Source organism: Oncorhynchus mykiss, chromosome 4 (assembly GCF_057628025.1).
Source record: "Oncorhynchus mykiss isolate SJ-2025 chromosome 4, ASM5762802v1, whole genome shotgun sequence".
Taxonomy (NCBI): Eukaryota; Metazoa; Chordata; class Actinopteri; order Salmoniformes; family Salmonidae; genus Oncorhynchus; species Oncorhynchus mykiss.
The window spans coordinates 57,698,145-57,717,556 of NC_143025.1; the positions used below are offsets into that span (position 1 = coordinate 57,698,145).

Consider the following 19,412-nt stretch of genomic DNA (forward strand, 5'->3'; position numbering starts at 1 on the left):
GACCGCTTGCTTGTCACGGTTCTGGGTTCAAACAGTCTCTGTGCTGTTGTGGGTGACAGTATTTACCCCAGGTGACGTTGTGGAGCCGATACACAGCCGTGATGGTGCTGCGCTCACATTCACATCAGATCCCATTTCCTCCGAGAGGCCCATTGTCTGCTGTGTGAGTCAGATGGCTGAGGCTCTAGGTACGGTCAGAAAGAGAGAGAGCCCTGTGCCTGTGTGTGGAATCACCATTTTGGGTAGCTATTTGCAGTTATTCCGTTGCGTACTATGATTAGGCTTTAAAAAGGAAAGATTTACCCATTTCTAATGTTATCGTTTTGTGCATCTCTGAGCGATGTTCTATCGATTCCCGGGGTCATTTCATGTTTATCTGAGCGATTCAGCCGGTATGACGTAGCATTACAATAAAGCCACTCTCACTATACTGGAAGTTAATAGGAATACAACTTCCAGATACCGAAAACATCTAGCGTACATGTCAGATTTCAATTCTGGCTAATGTCAGGTTGTCTTCTCTCGAATGAGTCATTGATCATATTTGTGTGATATTCCTACCTTGAGAAATGTAGCTCAGTTGGTAGAGCATGGCACTTGTAACACCAGGGTAGTGGGTTTGATTCTTGGGGCCACCCATACTTAGAATGTATGTACGCATGACTAAGTGTCTGCTAATTGGCATATTATATTGTGTAATTTAACAGAGGGTCCCCCACACTTCTCCTATATGTCTGTCTCTTCAGTCCAGGGTGCGTTGCATGGCCGTTGTGAATGTCAGACTCCACTTTGTGAGACAAATCGATCTGCAGGTGTAACATGGTGAGATTGTAGACTCCTAAACTGATAGCTGTAAAATTGCCTAAACAAACTGCACTAACTAGCTACTTCACCTGGTGATATTGGACTTGAGTTTTATTGTGTGTAGCTATGCTTGCTACCAAGTTAACTACCTAGCACATAGAGCATTGCATTGTGGGTTTTGTAGTTGACTTGCGCTGAAACAGATGATTTCCACATGTTGCTACCAACCTTATGACAAAATGAAAAATTAATTCACAAAAAATATTGTTCACACATTTTCTATTAATCATCAAGCCCCATCATTACATTTCCCAATTCTTAAATTACATGATTTTTTTATTGGAAAACAAATTCACCTAGGAAGACTTGCAACTTCTATGCAAGGTATTTTCTACATGTATGAACGCTTTCCAACAGACCTGGATGTATTGGATAGCTCAGCTGTAAGCACAGAGTTATTGCAGGACACAGGAGTTAGCAATCCCCATTGTGGCTAGATCCCTTAGCCACGCACTCAATACTGCTGGCCTCAACACGGTCTTACAATTACGAGAAAGGCAACAGGACTCATTTAAAATGGATTTTGAGCTAAAGCCAGGGAATTCCAAAGTGCATGTGCACGTGAGTGATGGTGTGTGCGTGCGCCTGTCTGTCTGTGTGTGTGGGTGCTCCTGCCTGTGTGTGGGTATGTGCAGCCTGCCACTGTGTGCAGTCTTTGTTTCCCAAACTCAGTGGGCCATTAGGCGAGGCTTATTGATTGGCTAGGGGGCTGGTTGTCAGCAGTGGACAGGAGGGGCAGAGCTCAATTAAGGCCAGTCCTGATGGATGGATTGATGGAATAAAAAATGAGGTTAAGGAGAAAATGAGGGGGGAAATAAAGATTTCATTTTCAGAGCATTTTCTTAATTGCGGAGATGTAATCCTAGTCAGTCAGTTTATTTAGGCTTGGTCCCAAGACGGAGAAATTACTCTACTGTAGATCGCCACTGGGGTTCCAGGAGACCTCTGTTGCAATTTCCGTCTCCTTCGTACGTGTGAGACACTGTGTGTGTGTTTGTGTGTCCCACCCCTCCTCCATCCAGCCCACCACCCCCATTTAAAACAGTATTCTCAGAGGGCAACACAACAGAGAAGTGATGATTTTATGGTTTGAGGTTTTGAAAGCGTGTTCTCTTGACAGGCAACCAGCCCAATATAAAACTCCCATTTGAGCAAGATCTGCACTACACATTCTATTTATAGGATGAGTGCCACAAAATTCACAGGAAAACTACTGTAGTTTGAAAGAATAACTCAGTGGTCTGTCAGACTTACCTTGACTACAGCACCAAATATTTATTAAAGAAGCTACCAGTGACAATTGTGAGTTTTGGGAGTCAGACATGTGGTTCACTGACAGTGTAACAACATTTGGCCTGTGGAGGTATATTGACTACAGCTCAGCATTCAACACCATAGTGGCCTCAAAGCTCATCACTAAGCTAAGGACCCTGGGACTAAACACCTCCCTCTTCAACTGGATCCTGGACTTCCCAATGGGCAGCCCCCAGGTGGTAAGGGTAGGCAACAACACATCTGCCACACTGGGGAGCCCCTCAGGGGTGCATGCTTAGTCCCCTCCTGTACTCCCTGTCCACCCACGACTGCGTGGCCAAGCACAACTCCAACACCATTAAGTTTGCTGACGACACTGATCACCGACAACGATGAGACGGCCTATGGGGAGGAGGTCAGAGAACTGGCAGTATGGTGTCAGGACTACAACCTCTCCCTTAAAGTGAGGGGTGGGGGAAAAGTGGTGGAAAACACGCCCCCATTCACATCGACGGGGCTGTAATGGAGCGGGTCGAGAGTTTCAAGTTCCTTGGTGTCAAAATACAAAAGGCACTAGCACATCTGAGCAATCTTTTTTGCAGGTGCATGGTAACAGTTGAACAAGATGAAGGAAAAAGGAAACCGCGCACTGCTCGATAGTATCACTGATCTTTAATAAGCTTACGCATCGGCCTCACGGCCTTCGTCAGAGCTTTTGTGAGTAAAAAAATAATTTGCACCCTTATGTAGACCTAGCCCCAACCACATCTGTTCCACACATCGAAAGGGGTTGGAGGCGAAGGAAAAACATAAGCGCTATCAAATATAACAATATGCATTTCATAAATATTCAAATAGTGTGTAAATAAGACGTATTAAACACGTCTGTAAAACCACAATGAGGACATAGCAAGTTTTCATTAATCATTGTGTACATCGTACGAAAAACAGAGTAATCTTAAATAGGGACATAATTCATGCTCAAATTTACAACATACAACATCATTTCATCATTACGTCCTTTAGGAAATAATGTCTAGAGGGTGAAAATCCAAAAACATAATCTTTTACTCAGAGTATTATTGATATCACCTCCCCTGTCTGATATCTTAACTTTCTCCATGCCACAAAATCTAAAAAGGTAGAAATGTCATGCTTCAGGTCTTTGAAATGTACTGCGACTGGATAATCCCTGTCGTTTCTCCTGATTGAACTTTAATGTTCACGGATTCTCTGTTTGAGAGGACGAGAGGTTTTACATACATAGCACAGCCCTCATGGACATTTAATATTGTAAATAACATGGGTGGTGGAACATGTAATAATGTCATTTATTTGGAACCACTTTCCTGTGTGTGGGTGGCAGAAATATTCACACTTCATCATATTGTTGCACTGTGCGCATCCTCTGCATTTATAGCTACCATTTGGAAGAGGGCATAAAAGAGCCTGGCTGATTGTCTTTAGTGGCTGGCAGTTGGCATGAACCAATTTATCGTGTAAATTGCGACCTCTCCTATACACAATAAGTGGTGGATTTTAAAATTCAGACGGTAAAAGCTGGGTCCCGATGATAAAATATGCCAGTGTTTCTTGACCGCGTCTCCCACTTTTCGCGAGTTCAAAGTATGTGGTTGTGAACATTACGGAGTGTTCTTTAGCTTTAGCGGGTCCTTTATGTAGCAGTTCATCTCGTGTTTTTCTCAATGTCAAATTAATTAAGAGCTTCATCCACACATTGTGGCGAATAGGCTCTTAGAAACCTAATGCGCATCTCCGCTGCTTTTTCTAGATAATCCTCTGTGGAGTGGCATATACGGCTCAGTCTGAAAAACTGGCTTCTTGGAAGTCCTCTTTTTAATGGCTCACAATGGATGCTGTCAAGTTCCTTGGTGTCCACATCACCAATGAACTATCACGATCCAAACAGACCAAGACAGTCGTGAACAGTGCACGACAATACCTTTTCCCCCTCAGGAGACTGAAAAGATTTGGCATGGGGTCCCCAGTTTGACAGATGCACCATCGAGAGTTGCACCTGGTTGCATCACCGCCTGGTATGGCAACAGCTCAGCATCTGACCATATGGCTCTAGAGGGTCGTGCGTACGGCCCAGTAAATCACTAGACTCAAGGTTCCATATATCTAGGACCTATATACTAGGCGGTGTCAGAGGAAGGCAACGAAAAGGCTCCTAGGTCCAAAAGGCTCCTAGGTCCAAAAGGCTCCTAGGCCCAAAACGATTCTACCCCCAAGCCATAAGATTGCTGAACAATTAATCAAATGGCCACCCGGGCTATTTACATTGACTGCCCCCCCCCCCCCCCCCCCCCCCTTTGTTTTTACACTTCTGCTACTCACTGTTTATTATCTATGCATAGTCATTTTACACCTATCTACATGCACAAATGAACTCAACTACCCTGTACCCCCGCACACTGACTCAGTACAGGTCCCCCTATTGTTATTTTATTGTGTCACTTTTTATTTTATCTAGTAAATATTTGTTTAACTCTATTTCTTGAACTGCATTGTTGGTTAAGGGCTTGTAAGCATTTCACGGTAAGGTCTACTTACACCTGTTGTGTTCGCTGCATGTGACATACAATTTGATTTGAATTGAAAAGGGTACTTAACTTAGGTCTACTTGGAAAAAACTTTCATTAGTCTCCTGTGCCAAAATTGCCTGTCTGATTATTAGTTCAGTACCCATAATCCCCCGCCCTCTCCCCAATTTGTAAAGTATGTAGCTAGAAGTGTTGCACTCTGGGAAGCACATGCATGAGTACTGAGTTGGGAAGGTCAAGAGCAGGAAGTGACTCATGGTGATGCGTCCTGATAACACTTTTTCCAGGAATCGTGAGGCTTTACCTGGAATCAGGTAAAATAACCCATGAATGAGAGTAAACTGAAAATTCCAATTCAATAATTGAAAAAAGGGCACCTGTTTTTTATGACTTCTCAATAACCTGAAAGCGAGAAGCTATTTATATCAAAATAATAGTTTTATGCATTTTAAATCACTTTCTGAATCGACTGACCCCAACCCTAATTTAAACAAAGGAGACCTTTGCTTGGGCACCTGGAGACCTTTGCTTCACCTACAATAGGTGAAGGGATAGACAGGTACAGACAGAGGTGACTGGCTGCAGGGGAGTGTAACCACAGGATTAGAGGGGAGGAGGTGAAGACAGGCTGCAGGTGTGTCACAGCCCACTAAGACCTCAGGTGATGACCGGAGATTTCGAGGCAGAGTAAGGTGAAACGGAAGAACGTGGTGTGTGTGTGTGTGTGTGTTCGTCACTCACCTGACTGGCTACGGTGCACTGTGCTGGCCTCTGTCCCCAGGCAGCCGTTCTCCTGCTGCGGCCCCAGGGTCTTCAGGATCACCTGAGTGGCACCCAGCCGCGGCAGCGTCACATGCGTCAGGTGAGGAAGCGAGTTCTTCTTGGCGAATGCCTGGCTGGTTTCCCGCCGCTTGCGCAAGAAGCCGCCTTCTGGGAAGAGCACGATCCACTTTCTGTCACGGCTGTGATAGTACCGGTCTAGGTGGTCCTTTAGGTAGATCAGCTGCTTGTCCCGGTACGCTTTACCCTGCGGGTTAAACAGGGAAACACAGAACAGGGGTGGCATGAGGACGCTATCAGGGCTGTTTAGATGTAAAGGCTTTGCACACAAAAGATATCGCAAAAGCTTAGTTTTCCTTTTGTTTTATTCTTCATTACTGAATTGGGGTAGCGTTCACAGAGGGAAAACATGTAAAAGCGTATAACAAGGAAAAATGAAAATCTTTATTTCTTATTAGCCAAGTCCAGATAGTCACCCCCTCCCCGTTTTAGTCTGTTTTCTTCCGTTTGGTGCCTAATTAACACAACCCAGTTTAGCTTTAGCATAGAGAGGATACGATACAGTATTGGTGTGACACTCAGCCAAGCTCCACTGAAATGAATAGACAGTGAAGTTCATATTAGCTATGGTAACATTAGCAGTAATAGCCTTAGCATTAGCAGTAAGAGCATTGCGAAAATTGACAGAGAGGGTTTTTGGATTGATTTCCAATTAGGCCAGGTTCAGAAGCACTTTAAAAGGCATCAACACACTGAGGCTGGATTGATGTGCCAGTATTGGGTTTCTGAATTTGTGTGATTAGTACATGTGGTATGTTATACAATACATCACACAAGTATTGGGACAGTAACACATGTTGTTGTTTTGGCTCTGTACTCCACAACTTTGGATTTGAAATGAAACAATGACTATAAGATTAAAGTGCAGACTGTCTGCTTTAATTTGAGGGTATTTCCATCCATATCGGGTGAACCGCTTAGAAATTACAACACTTTTTGTACATAGTCCTCCCATTTTAGGGGACCAAATGTATTGCAACAAATTCACTTATATGTGTATTATAGTAGTAAAAAGTTTAGTATTTGGTTCCATTTTGCAAGCACGCAATGATTACATCATGAATACGGATAGTCTTAAATTAAATCGGGAATAACAATGAGTGAGAAAGAAGCACAAATAGCATACCCCCAAGACAGGGGACGTTAGAATTGTTTTGGGGGGGTATTATATTTATGCCTCCAACTTTCTCACGTATCATTATTCATAATTAATTCAGGGTTATCTGTAATCATGGTAGCATCCACACTAATGTAGAAGTGTTTACAAACATTCTATTCTTATTTACAATAAAAGCGACTGCAAAATGACAATACATTATTTACCATTCATTTCTATTGGGCACAAAATAAGCTGAAACACAACCGAAATAAACAGCAAATGCATCCAACAAATTTGTAGACTCACAAGCTTGTTGTAGTCACTGCGTGCTATGAATATGGGACCAAATACTTAACTTAATACACACAACCGAAAGGTTGCTGGATTGAATCCCCGAGCTGACAAAGTAATTCTGCCTCTGAACAAGGCAGTTACCCCACTGTTCCCCGGTAGGCCATCATTGTAAATAAGAATTTGTTCTTAACTGACTTGCCTAGTTAAATAAAATGTTCAAATTAAAAATAAAATAAATAAATAGGGGGAATGTGCTGTAATTTCTATACGGTTCCCCCGATATGGATGAAAATACCCTCAAATGAAATCTGAGAGTCTGCACTTTAACCTTGTAAAATATGTATCATTTCAAATCCAAAAGTGCTGGAGTACAGTTCCAAAACAAAATAATTTGCACTGTCCCAATACTTTTGGAGCTCATTGTAGCCTACAGTACGTTGTTATTTGAAGTGTCGGTTATGTCTAAATTTAAACATCTAAACTAATTCCACTACCATAAAACATACTTTTGGAAAGCTGAAGCGAGCAGAAAATGTTTCTTCAGGACATTGACCTTTCCTCCAGTTTGTGTTGGCATGCGCCATCTTGTTTGTATGAGTGCATGCAAGTCAGTCTAAGTAAAGAGCATGGTACTTGACACACTGCGCAGGAACAAAACATTCTAATTCACTGGCTATCATGTTGTGTGTTGTGTTATGTTAGCCCTTAGCAGTGGTATATTGCCATACGCCCCCCTTTCTTCAAGTGCAGTCGCAAAAACCATCAAGCACTGTGATGAAACTGGCTCTCATGAGGGCTGCCACAGGAAAGGAAGACCCAGAAGTTACCTCTGCTACAGAGTTAGAGTCACCAGCCTCAGAAATCGGCAATTAACTGCACCTCAGATTACAGTCCAAATAAATGATTCAGAGTTCAAGTAACATCTCAACATCAACTGTTCAGAGGAGACTGAGTGAATCAGGTCTTCATGGTCAAATTGCTGCAAAGAAACCCCTACTAAAGGACACCAATAAGAAGAGACTTGCTTGTGTCAAGAAACACGATCAATGGCCATTAAATCGGTGGAAATCTGTCCTCTAGACTGATGAGTCCAAATTTGAGATTTTTGGTTCCAACCACGGTGTCTTTGTGAGATGCAGAGTAGTTGAACAGATGATCTCCGCAAGTGTGGTTCCCTCTGCAAGTGTGGTTCCCACCACAAAGCATGGAGGTGGTGGTGTGATGGTGTGGGGTACTTTGCTGCTGACACTTTGTGATTTATTTAGAATTCAAGGCACACTTAACCAGCATGGCTAACAGAGCATTCTGCAGCGATACGTCATCCCATCTGGTTTGCGCTTAGTGGGACAATCATTTGTTTTTCAACATGACAATGCCCCAAAACACACCTTCAGGCTGTGGAAGGGCTATTTGGCCAAGAAGGAGAGTGATGGAGTGCTGCATCAGATGACTTGGCCTCCACAATCACCAAACCTCTACCCAATTGAGATGGTTAGGGATGAGTTGGACCACATAGTGAAGGAAAAGCAGCCAACAAGTGCTCAGCACATGTGGGAACTCCTTCAAGAATGTTGGAAAAGCATTCCAGGTGACTACCTCATGAATTTGGTTGAATGCTGAGAGTGTGCAAAGCCGTCGTCAAGGCAAACGGTGGCTACTTTGAAGAAACAAAAACATATTTGGATATGTTTAACACTTTTTTGGTTACTACATGATTTCATGTGTTATTTCATAGTTTTGATGTCTTCACTACTATTCTACAATCTAGTAAAGAGTTCAAATAAAGAAAAACCCATGAATGAGGTGTCCCCAAACTTTAATTTGATTTGAATAGAACTGCTGGGCCAGCAAGCAAATGAATCAGCTGCCAGTCACCCGTCCGTCTGCCTGCCTCTCTGTCTGTCACCCATGCAGAGAGCATCTCTGTTCCATTCTCTTCCAGCTGCTCAGGGCCACTTCGGGCCAGCGGCTGGACTACTGTACCATAACACTGCTCTACTGTGCTGTCCACTGGGCCTGCCTGGCTGTGTCCCTGTTCGAGGAGGAGGCTGTAGCCATTTCCTGCCTGCTGCCGAGCTGATATACTGCTCAGCTGGAGTGCATGTTAAATGAGTGGCTGTGTGTGTGGATGTAATAAAATGCTAACTCGTGGGGCTTGCAATGTCACCATTTCATTACACAAATATACACATTGGTGAAAATATAAAACTATAGTGAACAAAATGACTGGGCAGGGGCGCAACCATGGGTGGAGCCAGGCCCACCCACTGGGGACCCAAGGCCCAGCCAATAAAAATTTGTTTTCCCCACAAAGGGGCTTTAATACAGAAAGAAATACTCCTCAGTTTCATCAGCTATCCGGGTGGCTCGTCTCAGACGATCCCACAGATGTAGAAGCCGGATGTGGAGGTCCTGGGATGGCATGGTCTGCGGTTGTGAGACCATTTGGATGTACTGCCAAATTCTCTAAAACGACGTTGGAGGTGGCTTATGGTAGAGAAATTAACAAAATTATCTGGCAACAGCTCTGGTGGACATTCCTGCAGTCAGCATGCCAATTGCACGCTCCCTCAAAACTTGAGACATCTGTGGCATTGTGTTGTGACAAAACTGCACATTTTAGAGTGACCTTTTATTGTCCCCAGCATGAAGTGCACCTGTGTAATGCTCATGCTGTTTAATCAGCTTTTTGGATATAACACACCTGTCAGGTTGAAGGAGTATCTTGGCAAAGGAGAAATGCTCACTAACAGGGATGTAAACAATTGTGCCCAAATTTGGACAGAAATCAGCTTTATGTGCGTATAGAACATTTGAGATCTTATTTCAGCTCATGAAACATGGGACCAAGACTTTACATGTTGCGTTTATCTTTTTGTTAAGCATATATTTGAAGTTATTTTCGGATTTCATTGAACAGATCAGGACGATGACAGTGTGTCAAAGTGCAGTTGGCCAAATTCAAACCTATGCCAACGCCGTATGTGTGCCAGAAGCTGCGGCATGACCACTAAACCAGTCAGACCACATCAAAAATATCCTATCACAAAAACAGTTGTGATGAGATAGTTGTCAGCCGAGTAAAAGCCTCCTAGATAGAGGTCTCGGAGTGTGTCTGTCTCACCTGTCTGATGAAGAAGTCCCCGTGGATGAGAGACACCAGGCCAAAGTTGGTGTACTTGAACACGTGGTCCATTAACCACATCATCTTCCTCACCACCTAAAGGAGAGAACATTACAGACTGGTCATACAGACACAATCTATAGGCAGGCACACACTTACGCTGAGACTATGAAGTCATAGTTCTGCAGTCTGCACACACGCTCAGTCTACTGTTTGTAGCCATCGTGGTCTGCACACACAGTCTATATAGCCATAGGTATGTAGGCAGGCAGGCATAGACAATTTACATAACTCTAAGTCCCAGTGAGAAGCTTTGGCCCCTTGTGGCATTTTCGCCACTTCCTTCTTTATGCACTAAGAGCATAACTAGGCTGAGAATGCAGTTGATGAGGTAGATCATGTTTGTGCACCACAGCTCAACTAGCCCCCCGCTCACCACCACCTCCTGGCAGCCCCAGTAGAAAAAACCCTTAACCCTCCAAACCAAGGGCTCATCCCTGGGATGGCAGAGGGCTGCGTGTGGGTTTGGCAGTCCTGCTCCACCAAGGAATGTACTGTCCTGGAGGGAGTACAGGACAGGAGCACCAGCCCCTTCCCCAGTGGCTCTACCCACCACAGAGGGGGTGATGGGTAGGGCAATTGTGTGAAGTTATACACTATGACTGTCGCTTAGGCTGCAGAAACCACAGCCATTTCTAGGCTCCTCTATCATACGGTTTTATTTTCTTCTGTTTTTTTTTAGCCTAGGTCACAAACTATAGCCAACTCTTCTCTTAGTGTCATGTTTGGCATAGCAATGAACAAAACACAGAGAGGAGTTGGCTAAAAACACAAACTGGACCACTAGGATGGAAGTTCATAGAAACAAAGGGGGAAAACGACTCAATCATTCACTGTAGATATAGCAGCCTATCAACTGACAAACCTCGCAGACAAGGAGATGAACAGGTATAAACATGTGTCTTTTATACCATTCCATCCAAATGTCCCTGTCAATATTAATTCACTGCTCGTCAAAACATCAGGAGTCGTCCTCCCTCTGTAAGCCAGGTCAAAGCCACAACCACCCTGGTCACAGTTCCACCCCTGAAGCATGAAGAGACAGTGCAGTGCTGCCAGAGAGCAGTGCTGCCAGAGAAATAGGAGTGGGCCAGATAAATAGTAATTGGATTAAGTAAACCTATCGATTGGTCTTTTGTAGCTGAGCCAAGGCCGTGGCGATGTTTGGTCCTGATTGTGTTCACAGTGTAGTGTACGTCCCAAATGGCACTCCCTTTACAGTGCATTATTTTTAAAGAGGGCCCATAGGGCTCTGGTCAAAAGTAGTGGTCTATAGGAAATAGGGTGCTATTTGGGACACAACCAGTGAGTTTGGGACGCAGACACTGGCTGAGGGAGTAGGACCTCACATCTCATCACAAGACAGGCCAATCATTTCAGGTTAAACGGGAGGGAGGCTGAGAATCCGATACCTGCTGGCTAGCCAGAGTACAGTATTGTGTCAGCTGCTGGCCCAGAAACTTCACTAGATGGATACTGAAAGCTTGTTACCTAAAGTAAAAGGTTTTATGAATGGTGTCGACACAAAATACGCCTTCAACGGTTATATTGGACTGGAAAGAATGTAAAATACTGCATGTGGGCCGTGAATGCTGTTTGACTAACAATACATTACCTTTTCAACACTCAATTTGCAAAACTCTTGAAACACCTTCAATTAGTAAAATGTGACATTCTCAAGACAAACACTGGATTTTAACATCAGGCTGAGGCGTTTAGTCATTGTCTCGGTCCTTTTATCCGATCTATCGTTGACTTTGACCCAGTAGAACTGTCATTTTGGGCAAATATGAAAGAGGAAAATGACGATATCTTATCTTTGGCAAACCTATTTGAAAATTGAATCTCCAAAATATCGCTATTTTTAAAACAAGCCATAGAAAGTTAGATGCAATTTTGGTTTAATCTACCAGAAAAGACAGAACAAATAATCTAACAAATATTATGTTTAAACTCAAATATAATATATATTTTTTATATTTAAAAAAGTATAATCTTTGTAAATGATATCATAAATAGGTGGTCACACATGCTGCTAACAAAAATATATCTCTGCAGCACTCCACCAATCAGGCCTTTATGGTAGAATGGCCAGACGGAGGCCACTCCTCAGTAAAAGGCACATGACAGCCCGCTTGGAGACTATCAGACCAAGAGAAGCAAGATTGAACTCCTTGGCCTGAATGCCAAGAGTCACGGCTGGAGGAAACCTGACACCATCCCTACGGTGAAGCATGATGGTGGCAGCATCATGCTGTGGGGATGTTTTTCAGCAGCAGGGACTGGGAGACCAGTCAGGATTCAGGCAAGATGAACAGAGCAAAGTACAGAGAGATCCTTAATGAAAACCTACTCCAGAACACTCAGGACGTCAGACTGAGGCGAAGGCTCACCTTCCAACAGGACAACGACCCTATGTACACAGCCAAGACAATGCAGGAGTGGCTTCGGGACAAGTCTCGAAATGTCCTTTTATTTATTTTTTGTTACTTTTACCCCATTTCACAGTCTCCAATTGGTAGTTACAGTCTTGTCTCATCGCTGCAAATCCCCTACGGACTCGTGAGAGTTGAAGGTCGAGAGCCATGCGTCCTCTGAAACACAACCCAACCAAGCCGCACAGCTTCTTGACACAATGGCCACTTAACCTCGAAGCCAGCCGCACCACTGTGTCAGAGGAAACACTGTGCACCCGGAGACTGTGTCAGCGTGCACTGCACCCAGCCCGCCACAGGAGTCGCTAGTGCGTGATGGGATAAGGACATCCCTGCAGGCCAAACCCTCCCCTAACCCGGACAGTGTTGGGCCAATTGTGTGCCGCTCCATGGGTTTCCCGGTCGCGGCCGGCCATCGACAGAGTCTGGACTCGAATCCAGAATGTGTCAAGCTTGTGCCAAGCTTGTAGCGCAAAACCCAAGTGCCAAGCTTGTGGCGCAAAACCCAAGATAACTCGAGGCTGTTATCGCTGCCAAAAGTGCTTCAACAAAGTACTGAGTAAAGGGTCTAAATACCTATGTAAGTGTGATATTTTTTAATTCTTTATAAATTAGCAAAAATGTCTAAAAAACTGTTTTTGCTTTGTCATTATGGGGTATTGTATGTAGATTGTTTTTTTTTCTTCATCAATTTAACTTCTTTGGGACAGGGGGGCAGTATTGAGTAGCTTGGATAAAAAGGTGCCCAGAGTAAACCACCTGCTACTCAGTCCTAAAAGCTAGAATATGCATATAATTAGTAGATTTGGATAGAAACCACACTGAAGTCTCTAAAACTGTTTGAATGATGTCTGAGTAGAACAGAACTCATATGGCAGGCAAAAACCTGAGAAAAAATCCAACCAGGAAGTGAGAAATTTGAGGTTTGTAGTTTTTCAACTTTGCCTATCGAATATACAGTGTCTATGGGGTCATATTGCACTTCCAAAGGCTTCCACTAGATGTTAACAGTCTTTAGAACCTTGTTTCAGGCTTCTACTGTGAAGGAGGGGGATGGGAGCTGAATGAGTTAGGGGTCTGCCAGAGTGCCATGAGCTGACCACGCGCATCCACGTGAGAGTTAGCTTGCGTTCCATTGCATTTCTGAAGACAAAGGAATTCTCCCGTTGGAACATTATTAAAGATTTGTGATAAAAACCTCCTAAAGATTGATTCTATACATCGTTTGATATGTTTCTACGGACTGTAACAGAACTTTTTGACTTTGTTTGCTCGCACCTCATGAATTTGGATAAATGCGCAAACAAAAAAGAGGTATTTGGACAAATGATGGACTTTATAGATCAAACATTTATTGTTGAACTGGGATTCCTGGGAGTACATTCTGATGAAGATCATTCAAAGGTAAGTGAATATTTATAATGATATTTCTGACTGTTGACTCCACAACATGGTGGATATCTGTATGGCTTGTTTTGTTGTCTGAGCGCCGTACTCAGATTATTGCATGGTGTGCATTTTCGGTAAAAACCTTTTTGAAATCTGACACAGCGGTTGCATTAAGGAGAAGTGGATCTAAAATTCCATGCATAACACTTGTCTTATATCAATGTTTATTATGAGTATTTCTGAAAATTTATTTGGCTCTCTGCAAAATCACTGGATGTTTTGGAACTACTGAATGTAACGCGCCAATGTAAACTAGGTTTTTTGATATAAAAATGTACTTTATCGAACAAAACATACATGTATTGTGTAACATGAAGTCCTATGAGTGTCATCTGATGAAGATCAAAGGTTAGTGATTAATTGTATCTATATTTCTGCTTTTTGTGACTCCTCTCTTCGGCTGGAAAAATGGCTGTGTTTTTCTGTGACTGGGGAATGACCTAAAACATTTGGTGTGCTTTCGTCGTAAAGCCTTTTTGAAACCGGACAATGTGGCTGGATTTACAACAAGTGTATCTTTAGAATGGTGTGAAATTTTAATTATGGGATTTCTGTTGTTTTGAATTTGGGGCCCTGCACTTTCACTGGCTGTTGTTGAGGTGGGACGCTACCATCCCGAATATCCCAGAGAGGTTAATCAACTTTAGAATAAGACTGTTACGTTTGAGGTCACTTTCCTTGTTTTGAAAGAAAAAACATTTTTTTGTCAATTAAAATATCATCAAATTGATCAGAAATAGCTTCATTAAATAGTACCCGCAAAACACCAGTCTCAACGTCAACAGTGAAGAGGTGACTCCGGGATGCTGGCCTTCTAGGCAGAGTTGCAAAGAAAAAGCCATATCTCAGACTGACCAATAAAAAGAAAAGATTAATATGGGCAAAAGAACACAGACACTGGGCAGAGGAACTCTGCCAAGAAGGCCAACATCCCGGAGTCACCTCTTCACTGTTGACGTTGAGACTAGTGTTTTGCGGGTACTATTTATAGAAGCTGCCAGTTGAGGACTTGTGAGGCATCTGTTTCTCAAACTAGACACTAATATACTTGTCCTCTTGCTCAGTTGTGCACCGGGGCCTCCCACTCCTCTTTCCATTTCTTTTTAGTGCCAGTTTGCACTGTTCTGTGAAGGGAGTAGTACACAGCGTTGTACGAGATCTTCAGTTTCTTGGCAATTTCTCGCATGGAATAGCCTTCATTTCTCAGAACAAGAATAGACTGACAAGTTTCAGAAGAAAATGCTTTGTTTCTGGACATTTTGTGCCTGTAATCAAACCCACAAATGCCGATGCTCCAGATACTCAACTAGTCTAAAGGCGGACAGTTTTATTGCTATTTTAATCAGTACTACAGTTTTCAGCTGTGCTAACAAATGCAAAAGGGTTTTCTAATGATCAATTAGCCTTTTAAAATTATAAACTTGGATTAGCTAACACAATGTGCCACTGGAACACAGGAATGATGGTTGCTGATAATGAGCCTCTGGTTTTTAATGGAATATCTACATAGGCGTACAGCCGTTTCCTTACAATAGTCATTTACAACAATAACAATGTCGACACTGTATTTCTGATCAATTTGACGTTGTTTTAATGGACTTTGTGCTTTTCTTTAAAAAAACATTCCTAAGTGACCCAAATTTTTGAACGGTACTGTACATTCGACCCCTATTACTAGCCTGTTCAACCTCTTTCGTATCGTCTGAGATTCCCAAAGATTGGAACGCTGCCGCGGTCATCCCCCTCTTCAAAGAGGGAGACACTAGACCCAGACTGTTACAGACCTATGTCTATCCTACCCTGCCTTCCAAGGTCTTCGAAAGCCAAGTTAAACAGATCTCCGACCATTTCGAATTCCACCGTACCTTCTCCGCTATGCAATCTGGTTTCCGAGCTGGTCATGGGTGCACCTCAGATACACTCAAGGTCCTAACGATATCATAACCGCCATCGATAAAAGACAATACTGTGCAGCCGTATTCATCGACCTGGCCAAGGCTTTCGACTCGGTCAATCAGCACATTCTTATCGGCAGCCTCAACAGCCTTGGTTTTTCAAATGACTGCCTCGCCTGGTTCACCAACTACTTCTCAGACAGAGTTCAGTGTGTCAGATCGTTGTCCGGACCTCTGGCAGTCTATGGGGGTGCCACAGGGTTCAATTCAAACCTCCAGACGAGCTTCAATGCCATACAACTCTCCTTCCATGGCCTCCAACTGCTCTTAAATGCAAGTAAAACTAAATGCATGCTCTTCAACCGATCGCCTCCCGCACCTGCCCGCCCGTCTAGCATTACTCCTCTGGACGGTTCTGACTTAGAATATGTGGACAACTACAAATACCTAGGTGTCTGGTTAGACTGTAAAATCGCCTTCCAGACTCACATTAAGCATCTCCAATCCAAAATTAAATCTAGAATCGCCAAACCCACTGGCTCCAGGTCATCTATAAGTCTTTGCTAGGTAAAGCCTCGCCTTATCTCAGCTCACTGGTCACCATTGCAGCACCCACCTGTAGCACGCGCTCCAGCAGGTATCTCTCACTGGTCACCCCCAAAGCCAACTCCTCTTTTGGCCGCCTTTCCTTCCAGTTCTCTGCTGTCAATGACTAGAAGTACCTGCAAAAATCACTGAAGCTGGAGACGCATATCTCCAGCTCCATATCTCCCTCACTTTAAGCATCAGCTGTCACAGAGCAGCTTACAGATCATTGGATCTGTACATAGCCCATCTGTAATTAGCCCACCCAACTACCTCATCCCCATATCTATTTATTTATTTTGCTCCTTTGCACCCCAGTATCTCTACTTGCACGTCTATCTCCAGTGTTTAATTGCTAAATTGTCATTATTTCGCCACTATGGCCTATTCATTGCCTTACCTCAATCTTACTTCATTTGCACACACTGTATATAGACTTTTCTATTGTGTTATTGACTGTACGTTTGTTTACTCCATGTGTAACTCTGTGTTTGTGTCACACTGCTTTGCTTTATCATGGCCAGGTCGCAGTTGTAAATGAGAACTTGTTCTGGCCTACCTGGTTAAATAAACATTCATCTTTTCAAAAATATATTTTCCTTTATTACTTTCTAACCCTACCCACCCTTCCCCTAATTAGAGTAAACTAGTAAACAACAACGCTTAGGGCTTCTACTTCCACCTTATACATTTAACGGGCACAGTCTATTTCACCAAGTTCTAAACCTATATACTCTTTACGGACACAGTATGTTTTACATTAGTTATCTTGTTGTTATTAGTTGGTTTTATTCCCAACCTTCAGCTCCATTCATCCCCTCCCATCTCTTAACACCATCCATATTGGATTTCTATTTGCCATATATCTTAACTGCGCTGTGATGTTTCACAAAAGTTCTAAACCTTTCTATTCTCATCATTTCTACAGATTGTAAATTAAAATAATTATTTTTGCTAAAACTATTATTATATGATTGATTGATTGACTTTTCAGATCACCCAGTAGAGCTATCTGCAGAGTTTGCTCCAGGTAAATGTTGCAATTCTTCAGCCATTCCTGCACCTGACCAAAAACAAGCTACATATGGACAGTACCAAAATAAATGATCTAATGATTCTGTCTTTTCGCAGCAAAATCTGCAGAGCTGGAATGGGACAGACAGACACACAGACAGACCATTCTATTGGTTGCAAGAATTTTGAGTCGATTTGCGTAAGAGTTCATAAACAATGTGCCATGAAATCGGCACGTCGAAAATCTCTTCCCCAACTATTTTGCCATCTATATGGCACAGCTGTCATTTTTTTGGTCCTTAAATGAAACTGGAACACTTTTTTAGTTATCACATTTTTCTTTAACCAACGGTCTTTAAAATGCAGGACCGACAGACAAGTTCTCTACTTTTTCCCCCTTCCAATTTCCTCTTCCTGTTTTGCGGTAATGCTGCAATTTAGTGGGTTGTAATTTTGGGAAGAGCAGACATTTCCATTTATTTGTGTTAGCTGCATGTGTGACACAACTCCACCAGTCCTATTTATGATATCACTTATAAAAGATTATACAAAAAATTCAAAAAAGTATGTATGTTTTTATCTATTAGTATTTTTGAGTTTAACCACTATCGGTTGTATTATTTGCTCTGGTTTATTTTCTGGTGGATAAAATTGTTTTAAAAATAGCGACATTTGAGAGATTATTTCATTTCTAATAAGACAATTACATTGATGGAAGCTACACCCTAAAAAACAAAAATCCAGATAGTGTGCAGATACTAGATAGTCAGTTGGTCCTGCAGCTACAATGGCTAGCTAGTCATTTCAGAAACATCATTCATCTGATACTCCAAGTCAGTGGCTCAGCATACCTTCATTGAAGACATAGGCTGAGAGAACATAACTGCTTTAATAAACATTCCAACCCACACACAACCATCAGTTCCCCTTGAGCAGGATATTAAACATGATATCACACCCAGACCATGAAACTAGAAATCCCCAGACACATTTCAGATCTTAATCAAGTGCCCGAGTGGGTTGAATGAGTTCAATTCATTTCAGTACCAGTCAATTCAAGACATTTTGTTTAATTTGTTTAAAGATTTGTTTAAAGAAATAGGCCTACCTCTTAAATTTAATTTGTTCCTCCCTGAATTCACTTGAATTTATTTGTAGTCTAGGACAGGGGTTTTCAAACCTCTCCTCGGGGACCCCTAGCCATGTATTTGAACTATTTTAGAGCTAGAACGCCTGATTGAATATAATTATCAAATAATTATCAAGCTCTTGATAAGGTCAAATCAGTGAGCTAGTTCAGGGCTACAATAAATTGGAGAAGATGTTTAACATTTAAAAAAAAAACACTGTTCTAGGAGGCTACATTGCCAACTTTGGAGGAGTCTCTTACCGTGCCCTTGTCCTGCAAGCACATCATGAGTGTGCACACGTCCCCTGTGGCTTGGTGGTTGACGATGACCATGGCTTCCTCTTCAGAAAGGGGCCTTACGTCGTCGCCCCATTCCATCACTGGACAAGACAACACAAGTGGAGTTAGTGGACACATCCTATGCCATTTTAGCAGACGCTTTAGTCCAAAGAGACTTAGTCATGCATGCATGCAGTTTTACATATAGGTGGCCCCAGGAATCGAACCCACAATCCTGGGCTTGCAATCGCCATGCGCCATCAACTGAGCCATTCAAGACCACAGTGATTGTGCACTAATTATCTCAAAATCCCTAGCTAGGCCATCATATTAAAATCAATTTTTATTGGTCACAGACATATTTAGCAGATGTGTAGCAAAATGCTTGTCCCTAGCTCCAACAGGGCAGTAATATCTAACAATTCACAACAATACACTCAAATCTAAAAGTAAAATAATGGAATTAAGAAATATATACATATTAGATTGAGCAATGTCAGAGTGGCATCGACTAAAATACAGTA

General features: G+C 42.6%; 1 protein-coding gene across 2 annotated transcripts in view; it reads right to left on the minus strand.

Annotated features, from left to right (window-relative positions):
* The window catches only part of LOC110522024 (acyl-CoA:lysophosphatidylglycerol acyltransferase 1), an 85,531-nt gene that overhangs the window by 32,246 nt on the left and 33,873 nt on the right, over positions 1-19,412 (minus strand). For both annotated transcript variants that reach the window (XM_036975552.2, XM_090232369.1), the window contains exons 3-5: positions 18,871-18,989; positions 10,043-10,138; positions 5,427-5,712 (exon numbers count right to left, since the gene is read on the minus strand). In XM_036975552.2, coding sequence (XP_036831447.1) covers positions 5,427-5,712; positions 10,043-10,138; positions 18,871-18,989 — 501 coding nt within the window. The remainder of the gene's footprint in view (positions 1-5,426; positions 5,713-10,042; positions 10,139-18,870; positions 18,990-19,412) is intronic.